Source organism: Schistocerca nitens, chromosome 2, assembly GCF_023898315.1.
Source record: "Schistocerca nitens isolate TAMUIC-IGC-003100 chromosome 2, iqSchNite1.1, whole genome shotgun sequence".
Classification (NCBI taxonomy): Eukaryota; Metazoa; Arthropoda; class Insecta; order Orthoptera; family Acrididae; genus Schistocerca; species Schistocerca nitens.
Window position 1 is genome coordinate 1,025,778,754 of NC_064615.1, and position 13,763 is coordinate 1,025,792,516.

The 13,763-nt window shown below is 44.3% G+C and overlaps 1 protein-coding gene across 2 annotated transcripts in view; it reads left to right on the forward strand.

Annotated features, from left to right (window-relative positions):
- Positions 1-13,763, forward strand: part of LOC126237373 (uncharacterized) — a 786,945-nt gene that overhangs the window by 115,321 nt on the left and 657,861 nt on the right. For both annotated transcript variants that reach the window (XM_049947458.1, XM_049947457.1), the window contains exon 7: positions 1,416-1,598. In XM_049947458.1, the coding sequence (XP_049803415.1) occupies positions 1,416-1,598 (183 nt within the window). The remainder of the gene's footprint in view (positions 1-1,415; positions 1,599-13,763) is intronic.

Below are 13,763 nucleotides of genomic sequence, written 5' to 3' on the forward strand. Positions count from 1 at the left end.
ATGGTACCACGACGGAATTGCTTCATCACTCTTGTGATGACCTTCATAGAATTGTTGCAGTCTACTTGTTTCTTTAAATCTTCTCTCTGTCCAGTTTCGCCCCGCTGCTTATTGTTCAAATATTGCTTGATATAAACTAATTCTTCCGAAATTGACGAACGACAAGTTCCATAAATGCGACTCCGACCGACACACACCTCTCGCCCTCAGTTCCCACTTTCAGATGTATACTTCCACTCTTCTCTCCTCACTTTACCATCCAACCATTGCCACAAAAGAAGCAACATCCCATCCAGAAAGATACATTCATTTCTCCGCTAACAAGCTGCAATGTCCTTTCTCTCCATACCACTTTAAGCTCCCGTCATCAACTATGTCTTCCTCCTCGATAAAATTACAACAATAAGTTTTAATCTATTGGACAATAACACTGCCTACCACATGGACATTACATGGAATACATATTAATTTGGCACGAAACATAACAAAACACATATTTAGAGATTACATTTGATTAGTTTACATTTATGTTTGTGCTACAGAATTTGTACACACGGCGAATCACTTAAAACTTGCACCACAAATACTGCGGGAAACGGAAAGTGCTATTGATGTGCGTTTTCAACAGAAGGGATTGGTAGTCAGGAGCTCATATTTGTACCCAATAAACAGACTGTAACAGTGTCTTTGAGAGTCCCTCACAGAAAAACATCTACAGGCGTCAAATCCAACCCAACGATCTGGTAACAAATCGTGAAGACGTGATATAGTACTTAGTGCACAGTGGGCTAAACAGCCATCATGTTGGTACCACAGGTTCCTTCTAGCATCCGTGGAAATTGATCTGTTAGGACGCAGCGACGCTCGTGCGCGTTGAGTGTCCCGTCGCTAATAAATGGGTCTGTGAGCTGATGGTTCACTATCCGACACCACGCGTTTACACACCACGGACGCCGACGTTCCATATGACAAAGCCAACAGACCAACTGCGCATGTTTCGGCGGTTTATGTGGCCATGACTGGTAATTGTGGCTTCAGCACTAAACAAGATACATGATAAACCTGTAGTATCCCGTCTTAATGCCCATGTACAGATTCCACACGTACACGCGTTACCGTCACCTACACGTAACAGATATACGTACACACGCAGCTCTCGTACTTAGCGATTGAGAGGTGCCTGAGGACGCGAGAACAGGAAAAAGCTTTCCTATTAGCGGCTAAATCTGCCCGTCGGGGTCTCCCAGCCATTCACGCCTTAGAATTCTACTTTACTTTTTCTATATTCTCTGGACTGACTCAACTACTTTACGCAGTTGTTATGACGCAAGACACAAAGGGAGGGAGAGAGACAGAGAGAGAGAGACAGAGAGAGTTCTTTCAGAGCCGAGACCGTTGTTTTCACTTTGTTCCAGGTGTCACTGGCACTCGAGGGCTTCGAGAGATTTTCCATGAAGATACTACGGGACAACTTGAAAAGCGGGAGACGGCTAGTGACGGTGGAGCATGGAAACTTCACCCTGGTCGTCGCTTCGGGTGTCGTCGGCACGCTGGTCTCTGACAGTGGAGAAAGGATCAAACTACTCCCACAGGGAGAGGTACGTATACATCTTGATTGTGCAACGTTCGACATAGCAGAAGCAGAGAGAACCGAACTAAATAGCGCCTTTGTTGGGACTGGACTCTTATTTGAGTGTGGCAAAATTAAAAATACCAGTGTAGCCCCTTGATTGAGGCCTCTAGGTGGGTATGACCTGACGATTTTATGTTAACGAAGCCTACGAAGGTTCCTCTTCCCGTCTGACCTGCTACTTTAGGTCTGAAACCTTACCCTCTCCCTTTCCAGACGCTAAGCCGTGTCAGAATATGTTCCACTTGTTCACGACTTTACTTTCGTTACTAAGTATTTTGACCTTGGCTAAATTATATTGACCCCTCCCCAGCTAAGATGAGTCTCGGAGGACTAGCATCGAGGGATAAGAAAACATGCTGCAATGCGCTGAAGAGACTTATTACAGGCGTACATGGAACAAGGCATCATGAATAGGAATAAAAATTACTTATGGTGTCCATTCCACCTTTCCTGTTGCCAGTGACATTGCAACCGTCCAATATCTCTGTGCAGAAATTTGTCTGAGGACCAATTAGACGACGATCATCTTCGCTTTAGGAAAGGTAAAGGCACTAGACAGGCAGTTCTGACGTTGCTGTTGATAATGGAAACAAGTCTGAAGAAAAATCAAAAAACGGTGAAAGATGTTCGAAATTCTGAGAAAAATAGAGGTAAGCTATATGGAAAGGCAGGTGATATACGATACGTACAAGAACAAAAAGAAACCAATAAGACTGGAAGACCGAGAACTCGGATTAAAACGGCATGAGTCAGGGATGTAGTATTTCGCCCCTACTGTTCAATTTATACACCGAGGAAGCAATGAAGGAATCAAAAGAAAAGATCAAGAATGGTAATAAAACTTAGAATGAAAGGATACCAGTGACACGATTAGCTTAAGACATTGGTATCTTCAGTGAAACTGTAGAAGAATCGCACAATGTACTGAATGGAATGAACCGTCTGGTGAGTAGAGAATTTGGATTGAGAGTAAATCGAAGAAAGACGATTGGATGAGAGGTAACAGAAATGAAAAAAGTGAGAAATTTATTATCAGGATTGGTGGTTTCGAAGTATATGAAGTTAAGGAATTCTGGTATGTAAGCATCAAAATAAACCATGATGGAAGGAGTAAGGATAACATAAAAAGCTGGCTAGCAGTGCCACCAAGTGAACTCCTGGCCAAAAGAAGCCTACTACACTACTGGCCATTAAACGGGTATTCATTGGACAAATATATTATACTAGAACTGACATGTGATTACATTTTCTCGCAATTTGGGTGCATAGATCCTGAGAAATCAGTAGCCAGAACAACCACCTCTGGCCGTAAAAACGGCCTTGATACGCCTGGGCATTGAGTCAAACAGAGCTTGGATGGCGTGTACAGGTACAGCAGCCCATGCAGCTTCAACACGATACCACAGTTCATCAAGAGCAGTGACTGGCGTATTGTGACGAGCCAGTTGCTCGGCCACCATTGACCAGACGTTTTCGATTGGTGAGACATTTGGAGAATGTGTTTGCCAGGGCAGCAGTTGAACATTTTCTGTATCCAGAAAGGCCCGTACAGGACCTGCAAAATGCGGTCGTGCATTATCCTGTTGAAATGTAGTGTTTCGCACTGATCGAATGAAGGGTAGAGCCACGGGTCGTAACACATCTGAAATGTAACGTCCACTGTTCAAAATGCCGTCAATGCGAACAAGAGGTGACCGAGACGTGTAACCAATGGCACCCCATACCATCACGCCGGGTGATACGCCAGTATGGCGATGACGAATACGCGCTTCCAATGTCCGTTCACCGCGATGTCGCCGAACACGGATGCGACCATCATGATGCTGTAAACAGAACCTGGATTCATCCGAAAAAATGACGTTTTGCCATTCGTGCACCCAGGTTCGTCGTTGAGTACACCATCGCAGGCGCTCCTGTCTGATTCAGCGTCAAGGGTAACCGCAGCCATGGTCTCCGAGCTGATAGTCCATGCTGCTGCAAACGTCGTCGAACTCTTCGTGCAGATGGTTGCAGATGGTTGTTGTCTTGCAAACGTCCCCATCTGCTGACTCAGCGATCGAGACGTGGCTGCACGATCCGTTACAGCCATGCGGATAAGATGCCTGTCGTCTCGACTGCTAGTGATACGAGGCCATTGGGATCCAGCACGGCGTTTCGTATTACCCTCCTGAACCCGCCGATTCCAGATTCTGCTAATAGTCATTGGACCTCGACCAACGCGAGCAGCAACGTCACGACACGATAAACCGCAATCGCGATAGGCTACAATCCGACCTTTACCAAAGTCGGAAACGTGATGGTACGTATTTCTCCTCCTTACACGAGGTATCACAACAACGTTTCACCAGGCAACGCCGATCAACTGCTGTTTGTGTATGAGATATGGGTTGGAAACTTTCCTCATGTCAGCACGTTGTAGATGTCGCCACCGGCGCCAACCTTGTGTGAATGCTCTGGAAAGCTAATCATTTCCATATCACAGCATCTTCTTCCTGTCGGTTAACTTTCGCGTCTGTAGCACGTCATCTTCGTGGTGTAGCAATTTTAATGGCCAGTAGTATACTATCAAACGTAGGTCTTAATTTAGGAAAGAAATTTCCGAGCATGTACATTCAGAGCACAGCGTTATAAGGTACTGAAACATGGACTGTGGGAAAATCGGAACAGAAGAGAATAAAGCATCTAAGATGTGGTGCTACAGAAGAATATTGAAAATCAGGTGGCCTGACAAGCTAAAGAATGAGGAGGTTCTTTGCAAAATCGATGAGGAAGGGAATATATGGAAACCACTGACAATAAGAAGGGACAGGATGACAATACATCTGTTAAGGCATCAGAAGATAACTTCCACCGCCTGGAGTGGCCGTGCGGTTTGAGGCGCCATGTCACGTATTGCGCGGCCCCTCCCGCCGGAGATTTGAGTCCTCCCTCGGGCTTGGGTGTGTGTGTGTTGTCCTTAGCATAAGTTAGTTTAAATTAGTTTAAGTAGTGTGAAAGTCAGCAGATTGGTCCCTTAGGAATTCACAAAGGTTTGAACATTTGATAACTTCCATATTACTATTACTATAGAGGGTAAAAACTACACTCCTGGAAATGGAAAAAAGAACACATTGACACCGATGTGTCAGACCCACCATACTTGCTCCGGACACTGCGAGAGGGCTGTACAAGCAATGATCACACGCACGGTACAGCGGACACACCAGGAACCGCGGTGTTGGCCGTCGAATGGCGCTAGCTGCGCAGCATTTGTGCACCGCCGCCGTCAGTGTCAGCCAGTTTGCCGTGGCATACGGAGCTCCATCGCAGTCTTTAACACTGGTAGCATGCCGCGACAGCGTGGACGTGAACCGTATGTGCAGTTGACAGACTTTGAGCGAGGGAGTATAGTGGGCATGCGGGAGGCCGGGTGGACGTACCGCCGAATTGCTCAACACGTGGGGCGTGAGGTCTCCACAGTACATCGATGTTGTCGCCAGTGGTCGGCGGAAGGTGCACGTGCCCGTCGACCTGGGACCGGACCGCAGCGACGCACGGATGCACGCCAAGACCGTAGGATCCTACGCAGTGCCGTAGGGGACCGCACCGCCACTTCCCAGCAAATTAGGGACACTGTTGCTCCTGGGGTATCGGCGAGGACCATTCGCAACCGTCTCCATGAAGCTGGGCTACGGTCCCGCACACCGTTAGGCCGTCTTCCGCTCACGCCCCAACATCGTGCAGCCCGCCTCCAGTGGTGTCGCGACAGGCGTGAATGGAGGGACGAATGGAGACGTGTCGTCTTCAGCGATGAGAGTCGCTTCTGCCTTGGTGCCAATGATGGTCGTATGCGTGTTTGGCGCCGTGCAGGTGAGCGCCACAATCAGGACTGCATACGACCGAGGCACACAGGGCCAACACCCGGCATCATGGTGTGGGGAGCGATCTCCTACACTGGCCGTACACCACTGGTGATCGTCGAGGGGACACTGAATAGTGCACGGTACATCCAAACCGTCATCGAAGCCATCGTTCTACCATTCCTAGACCGGCAAGGGAACTTGCTGTTCCAACAGGACAATGCACGTCCGCATGTATCCCGTGCCACCCAACGTGCTCTAGAAGGTGTAAGTCAACTACCCTGGCCAGCAAGATCTCCGGATCTGTCCCCCATTGAGCATGTTTGGGACTGGATGAAGCGTCGTCTCACGCGGTCTGCACGTCCAGCACGAACGCTGGTCCAACTGAGGCGCCAGGTGGAAATGGCATGGCAAGCCGTTCCACAGGACTACATCCAGCATCTCTACGATCGTCTCCATGGGAGAATAGCAGCCTGCATTGCTGCGAAAGGTGGATATACACTGTACTAGTGCCGACATTGTGCATGCTCTGTTGCCTGTGTCTATGTGCCTGTGGTTCTGTCAGTGTGATCATGTGATGTATCTGACCCCAGGAATGTGTCAATAGTTTCCCCTTCCTGGGACAATGAATTCACGGTGTTCTTATTTCAATTTCCAGGAGTGTATATAGCAAGACAGAGATTGGAATACATCCAGCAAATAATTGAGGACGTAGGGTGCAATTGCTAGTATGAGATGAAAAGTTTGGCTCAGGAGAGGAATTCGCAACGGGCCGCATTAAACCAATCAGAACACTGATGCATCAAAAAACAAAAAACCAGTAACGATTCTTCCACTGCCCTCTGCATCAACCTTGCTATAAATCCTTCTCCAGACGTCTCATACTAACATACTCCGTTTGTCCTGTTCTTTTACCGAACCCAAAACCAAGAATGATACAACAATCGTCTATCAATCACTAGTAGGAAGAGGTATCTGAACATTTCTTTACTCACCAGTAGGGACGTAAGGAGGCGAATTTAGTCTCTTACAAAGGGAACCAAACTGTTTATCCCACGGTGTTCTCATCACCTTGTCACGGCATAGAGTGCTGTCAGGTGTACACCATTTATGAAGATTACATTTCAGAGCGGTTCTACACCTACAGTTCGACACCAACGAAAATATGTACTGAACATGTCCAATCACGTGGTCATAAGGAAGAGTGCGCATGTTTAGGATAATTCATGAAGAATTTTCTTACATTAAAATTATTCTTGGAACTATACAATTGTCAAAAAATCTTTCAATAAATCTTATACCTGGCCACGCGTTGCAGTGGCTCAGTCTCGTTAAATGGAAAAAAAAGAAAAGGATAGCGCACTCCCTAATATGAATGGGAACTGGAGATACGTCTTACTCTTCTCCTCCCTCTTGTCTTCGTCTCCTCCTCCCTCTCTCTTAGGTTATGTCTTACTCCTTCCATCACCTCTCCCTCTGCTTCACCGTACCAGTACCGCGCCTAGTGACAAGTCGTGACACTAACAGAACTAACAAAGAAAATCCTACTGTGCACAGTATTCCTATAAATTTGGGTACCCGTAACGTAAGTAGTTTTACGTCTACACATGTTCAAGTAGTAAAGTTATGTGTAACCTCCCCTGTAGGTAACTTCTCGATTCAGAGTTACGGAATAATAATGTCGCTATTTTCCTATGTAAGGTTATGAATGTTTGACCTGTTCTGTGTCTATTGAAAAGGACGCCAATTGGGGGCAGCTGCCCCTGGTGAAAGTGGGCCTGTAACAACAGGGGCCCTGATTTTTATGTCCTAAAATACTTGGTAAATTAGCCCTAAAATGATCTGAAGATACCGATAATGTGACGTAAAAATCACATGAAACACATGTAACGTGTGTTATAAAATGTATTAAATTAATGTTTATCTTTATAAGAAGTTAGACCTGAAATCACAAAAAGATTAATTTTTTTAAAATGAATGTATCTCTTATTTTTGTGTTAGTGTCAATACATTCAGTATAATTGTAAACAGTCCGAATCCATTGCTCGTTAACTTTATACGATTAAATGTAGAAAAAGCTAATAAAAAAATTTCTGTAGTTCACTCTGGCGTGCCTCCTACCATAAATAACCTAGAAGTGTCCCCCACAAAAAATCCCAGTTCCATGTTCTATCGTTTGTTTCTCCTCTGTTTCACTTTTAACGCGTCCACCTTCTATCTTCATGTACACAACAATATCACAAGTGTATCATATTTTGGACCAGCTGCATCATATGTAAGAATTACAGTCCAAAACTGGTACCCAGTTTTTATTTTCTTAGTCTACATTTTTAACTTTAAAGGGTCAAATACAGTCATTTTGAAGTAGTTATATTATCTAACATTTAAAATTTTTGTTCTTGAAGTTATTCTTTTTCTTTCAAATCTAAGGACAAATTTTGAATCATAGTTCGGTCACCGTACCGTACCTCATAAACTACTTAAAACCGAGAGTGAGGTAATCGAAAAGTATAAATTGTATTAATTCGAAAAAACATGGACCCGGCCAGGACATATGATGCCATCGAAAAAAATAATAAAATTGAGAACAAAGAATGACGATTCCCTGAAGATTTTATTGACTCCATAACAACCTCACATGAATGATAATTTCACGATAAGAAAGATAGCGGAAAGAGAGCATATTAACTCGACTGTCTGTCAATATATCGATTGCGTGTTGTAACTTATGTGGTTTTCCAACTCATGACTCATGACGGACATTATGGCGGATTCTTTACCAGTCCGTTCACCAATATGAAGAAGTTTGACGAATCAGCAAAAATTCATATGAATTCCGAATGTATTTAAGATGTGGTTGAAAAGTTAAGTAATTTTGTTAATGTTACACTACTGGCCATTAAAATTGCTACACCAAGAAGGAATTCAGATGATAAACGGATTTTGATTGGACAAATAAATTATACTAGAACTGACATGTGATTACATTTTCACACAATTTGGGTGCATAGATCCTGAGAAATCAGTACCCAGGACAACCACCTCAGGCCGTAATAACGGCCTTGGTACGCCTGAGCATTGAGTCAAACAGAGCTTGGATGGCGTGTACAGGTACAGCTGCCCATGCAGCTTCAACACGATACCACAGTTCATCAAGAGTAGTGACTGGCGTATTGTGACGAGCCAGTTGCTCGGCCACCATTGACAGACGTTTTCAATTGGTGAGAGATCTGGAGAATGTGCCGGCCAGGGCAGCTGTCGAACAATTTCTGTATCCAGAAAGGCCCGTACAGGAACTGCAACATGCTGTCGTGCATTATCCTGCTGAAATGTAGGGTTTCGCACGGTACGAATGAAGGGTAGACCGCCGGCCAGAATGGCCGAGAGCTTCTAGGCGCTACAGTCTGGAACCACGCGACCGCTACGGTCGCAGGTTCGAATCCTGCCTCGAGCATGGATGTGTGTGATGTCCTTAGGTTAGTTAGGTTTAAGTAGTTCTAAGTTCTAGGGGACTGATGACCTCAGAAGTTAAGTCCCATAGTCCTCAGAGCCAATTGAACCATTTTTTTGAAGGGTAGAGCCACGGGTCGTAACACATCTGAAACGTAACGTCCACTGTTGAAAGTGCCATCAATGCGAACAAGAGGTGACCAAGACATGTAACCAATGGCACCCGATACCATCACGCCGGGTGATACGCCAGTATGGCGATGACGAATACTTGCTTCCACTGTGCTTCAAAAAAAAAATGGTTCAAATGGCTCTGAGCACTATGGGACTCAACTGCTGTGGTCATCAGTCCCCTAGAACTTAGAACTACTTAAACCTAACTAACCTAGGAACATCACACACATCCATGCCCGAGGCAGGATTCGAACCTGCGACCGTAGCAGTCGCACGGTTCCGGAATGCGCGCCTAGAACCGCGAGACCACCGCGGCCGGCTGCTTCCACTGTGCGTTCAGCGCGATGTCGCCAAACACGGATGCGACAATGATTCTGTAAACAGAACCTGGATTCATCCGAAAAAATGACGTTTTGCCATTCGTGCACCCAGGTTCGTCGTTGAGTACACCATCGCAGGCGCTCCTGTCTGTGATGCAGCGTCAAGGGTAACCGCAGCCATGGTCTCCGAGCTGATGGTCCATGCTGCTGCAAACGTCGTCGAACTGTTTGTGCAGATGGTTGTTGTCTTGCAAACGTCCCCATCTGCTGACTCAGCGATCGAGACTTGGCTGCACGATCCGTTACAGCCATGCGGATAAGATGCCTGTCATCTCGACTGCTAGTGATACGAGGCTTTTGGGATCCAGCACGGCGTTCCGTATTACCCTCCTGAACGCACCGATTCCATATTCTGCTAACAGTCATTGGATCTCGACCAACGCGAGCAGCAATGTCGCGATATGATAAACCGCAATCACGATGGGCTACAATCCGACCTTTATCAAAGTCGGAAACGTGATGGTATGTATTTCTCCTCCTTACACGAGGCATCACAACAACGTTTCACCAGGCAACGCCGGTCAACTGCTGTTTGTGTATGAGAAATGGGTTGGAAACTTTCCTCATATCAGCACGTTGAAGGTGTCGCCACCGGCGCCAACCTTGTGTGAATGCTCTGGAAAGCTAATCATTTACATATCACAGCATCTTCTTCCTGACGGTTAACTTTCGCGTCTGTAGAACGTCATCTTCGTGGTGTAGCAATTTTAATGGCCAGTAGTATAAGAATGCAGAACTTGTCTTACGAAATTAGTACAAACTAATCGCACTAAGTTAATATCAGTAGTTCTTGCGTATTTTTGTGCGTTACGTGAATTGGCTTTAAAGCAACTACAAATTCAAATGCTGTTTTTCATAGGGTATTGCAGTTAAGAGTAGTCAGGTGACGAAACATTGAGGAACAGTTTGAAAGTGCCCCTAACAATGCCACATGTTTCTCGTAGAACCCTAAGTCATTTAGATTCTGAAACAAACTGCACAGTTATATGAATTACCCGGAACACGGTGTAGATGCCACATAAGCCGATTCTAAAATCGATGTCGAAGCTTGTGTCAGTGGTTCATAAGCGAAAAATGTAGGGCATGTTATCCATCCGAAAATTTTAATGGCAGGGAAAACATAAAATCTGGCAATTTAAAAACTGTTTTACTGCATTTATACTGATAGCTTGTTTATGTTAATAGCACTGACCAGGTATTACAATTATATCGTAGAATACAATAGTAGAAAATGAAGAGAACGTGATAATGTCCCCAAAATTTCTGAGCCACATTTGCTCCCATACTGAAGTAACATAAAAACCTGAGGGCGCCCCTGTGTGTGCGCACTGACACATGACAAGTGCAGTCTTTCGTGATCTATTGCAACACAACGTTACAACTGAAGTGGTTTCTAAACAAATTTATGTCATCAAAGAGATTGTGTACGTAGTCGTCAATGTCAACTGTGGTCTTTGATTACTATATTAACGTACTGACTCAAATGAATAAGTCTTTAAAAAATGTTGTGTTATTAAACATACACGAATTGTGATGGAGAGATTTAACACTTCTGTTTCAAGACATGTTTTTCGTATTTGAGTTATACAGCGATGCAAAGTATTCCAATGTGAGACGTACTTAACTTTTTCTGTAACTGTTAAATAATCTTGAGTGCTGGTAACGTATCACTAACGCAAAACTTTACCCCTTGAATTGTTTTAATCAACTGGGTTGGTAATCGTCTTTACAGAACGGTCGCGTCTCATGATTGTAAATCTGCTGTTAATTTCTTTCGGTGAAAACCAACGATGTTTCTTACCTTGCACTGGCGATGCTCAACCGTCTCTGATCGCCGTGAAATAGGCCCGTGGACGCCAGCTCTGCAGAGTACCGTGTGTCTGTATGCGGCTTCAGTTCAGACGTTGAAAATTATATAAAAAAAATATTATCCTCCAAAACAGGTGCACCAAAAATAATTTTACGGCATAAAAACGCGAAACCACTTCATGTATGGTATGGAGTGGCAATTCTCTGGGTTATATTCCGAATATACAGTATTCTGACTTCAACAATACACACCCAAGCAACAATTTATTTAGCTGGAACATCGTCATTTACTCAAGCTTTAACTTTCGAAGTTAATCTGTGTTTGCTCCTCACAATAAATGCTCTTGTAAAAATTACGCTGTTTCAAGATTAGCTGCCCTGGTACAAGGATCGCGCAGTTTTCACTTCTGTTCACTCGGTCTACATCTCCGCAGTAGTTCACTCTCTCTTCACTTATCTCAAGTCAAAATAAGTTATTATTTACTCCATACACAGCACTGCTATTGTTCTATGCACTTGCGCATTTTTGTCGAAAATCGCTCAGTTTTCGTTCATTCAATGTCTAGACTTCTTTGATCTTCTATCGTCCTCTGCTCCGATCTTAAGGTTGCGAAATTTTCCGCGGAGAAGAGTGCCTGACGAGGGGGAAGACGAAAGACAGAAGACAGAAGAACTAATATGTACCGGCGCAGAAGACATGTTAAGAAGTTCGATGTAGAAGACGTCAGAAGAGCGAAGAATTCCAAACATCAAAAGGATGAGAACTGAGTTGTTTTCGACAAAGATGCGCGAGTGCACAGAACAATAGCGGATACTGTGTATGGAGTAAATAATAACTAGTTTTGACTCAAAGAACTGAAGAGATAGTGAAATAGAGGAGAATTTTAACCATTTTCAGAATGTTTTATGACAATTTTATTTGACGGTCATGGCAGGATGCTGTTGTTATAACAAAAATCACTTTTTTTGCAGCAATCTTTGGAAAACAATCGGGCAGGGGTGGCATCAGTAACTAATACTACAGTGGAAAGAGATCAAATGGAGAGATGAGCACCAATGATAGCTTAAACTATTTGAATCAACTTGGATTCATCCACAAACCATTTTCCTCGCATTCATGTGGATATGCGAGATCAGCGCCCCCACGTCCGCTGCTAGTTCACTGACCGGTCTCACGTTTATAAATACTAAATGACGTAGTTTCGCTTTAGCTGTTCATGTCGACGCAGACTGAGCAGTCTGGAGAAAGTGCTTGGAAACCGTGCCCCCTCTACTCAATCACATTCCTTTGCTACACTTAGCTCTCTCTCTCTCCCTTTCCATCCCTCTCTCCCAATAGGCAAACCATCCTTCCTGATTCCAACAATGACGTCTGGTGCCCTCAACGCTCATCAGTGTGCTGCATAGAGTTGTCAGCTGTAACTGTGCTGTGGGCTTTACCTCACTGGATTCCTTCCACTTTCTTAATTGAACTTCACTACACTCATTCATTACATAACACACAGAAAAAACTAAGACAACAAAATTGTAAAACTCTTTCTCCGAAATATGTTCTCTTAAGAATTCCTCCATACAGGCGCCTATTTATTTGATTTTTTCGTTTGTCGGTTGCATTCGTTTGCCTGGTGGCTTTTTAACTCGTTGTTTTGGTACATCCATTGTTACTTTATCTTGGCTGTGAGTACCTTCTGCTGCTTGCTTCCGCTTCCAGATCGATGAACGCATGGATTCTAGTGCTCGTTGCTGACATTACATTTTTCATCATACAGAAGTTGAGCTACAAACAACAAACAACCCAGAGTACTGCATTTCAATGATGTCTTGTCCCTTCTGATGTATCCAGGTGATTATTAAACTTTCTGCTTGTACTGATCTCTTGTCTTTAGTGTTACTTGCTTCAGTCTGTACATCTCTCTACTGTTCCTTCTCCTTTTTATCGACTTTCTTCCCTTCATCTTCTTCCTTCACTTTGTCTTCTTTGTTTCCTGTATTATCTTCACCTTCCTTCTTCTCAATCTTCCGTCTTCCGTTCTTCATCTTCCTTCTTCTCTTCTTATTTTTGTCTTTCCTCTTCTTTCCTTCCTCTTTGTCTTCATTCTCTTCTTATGTCTCTTCATTTTTGTTCTCTGGTTCTTATTTTCTACGATCTGCTTCCATCGTTGATGGGTTGGTGGGACTGTGGGGAATGCTGTTGTATGGTTAACTGCAAAAAAGAGAATGACACACATACCCTCAACTCGCTTTTCGCGTGGCTCGATTTTATTAGCAATAAGTGGGTAAGCACTCGCCACGTGCGAATGGACCTCACAGATGTCTATGGAAACATGGCGGGTAGCTGCGACACAACCAGAAATCTCCATTTAAACTGGATGTCGAAATCCAGCTGTCCAAGCACATTAGCCAAAGATCCTCTAACGCCTTGACTTGTCCAACTAAAACATGGCGACCATGAACTAAAACGCTAAACAAAATGGCCAC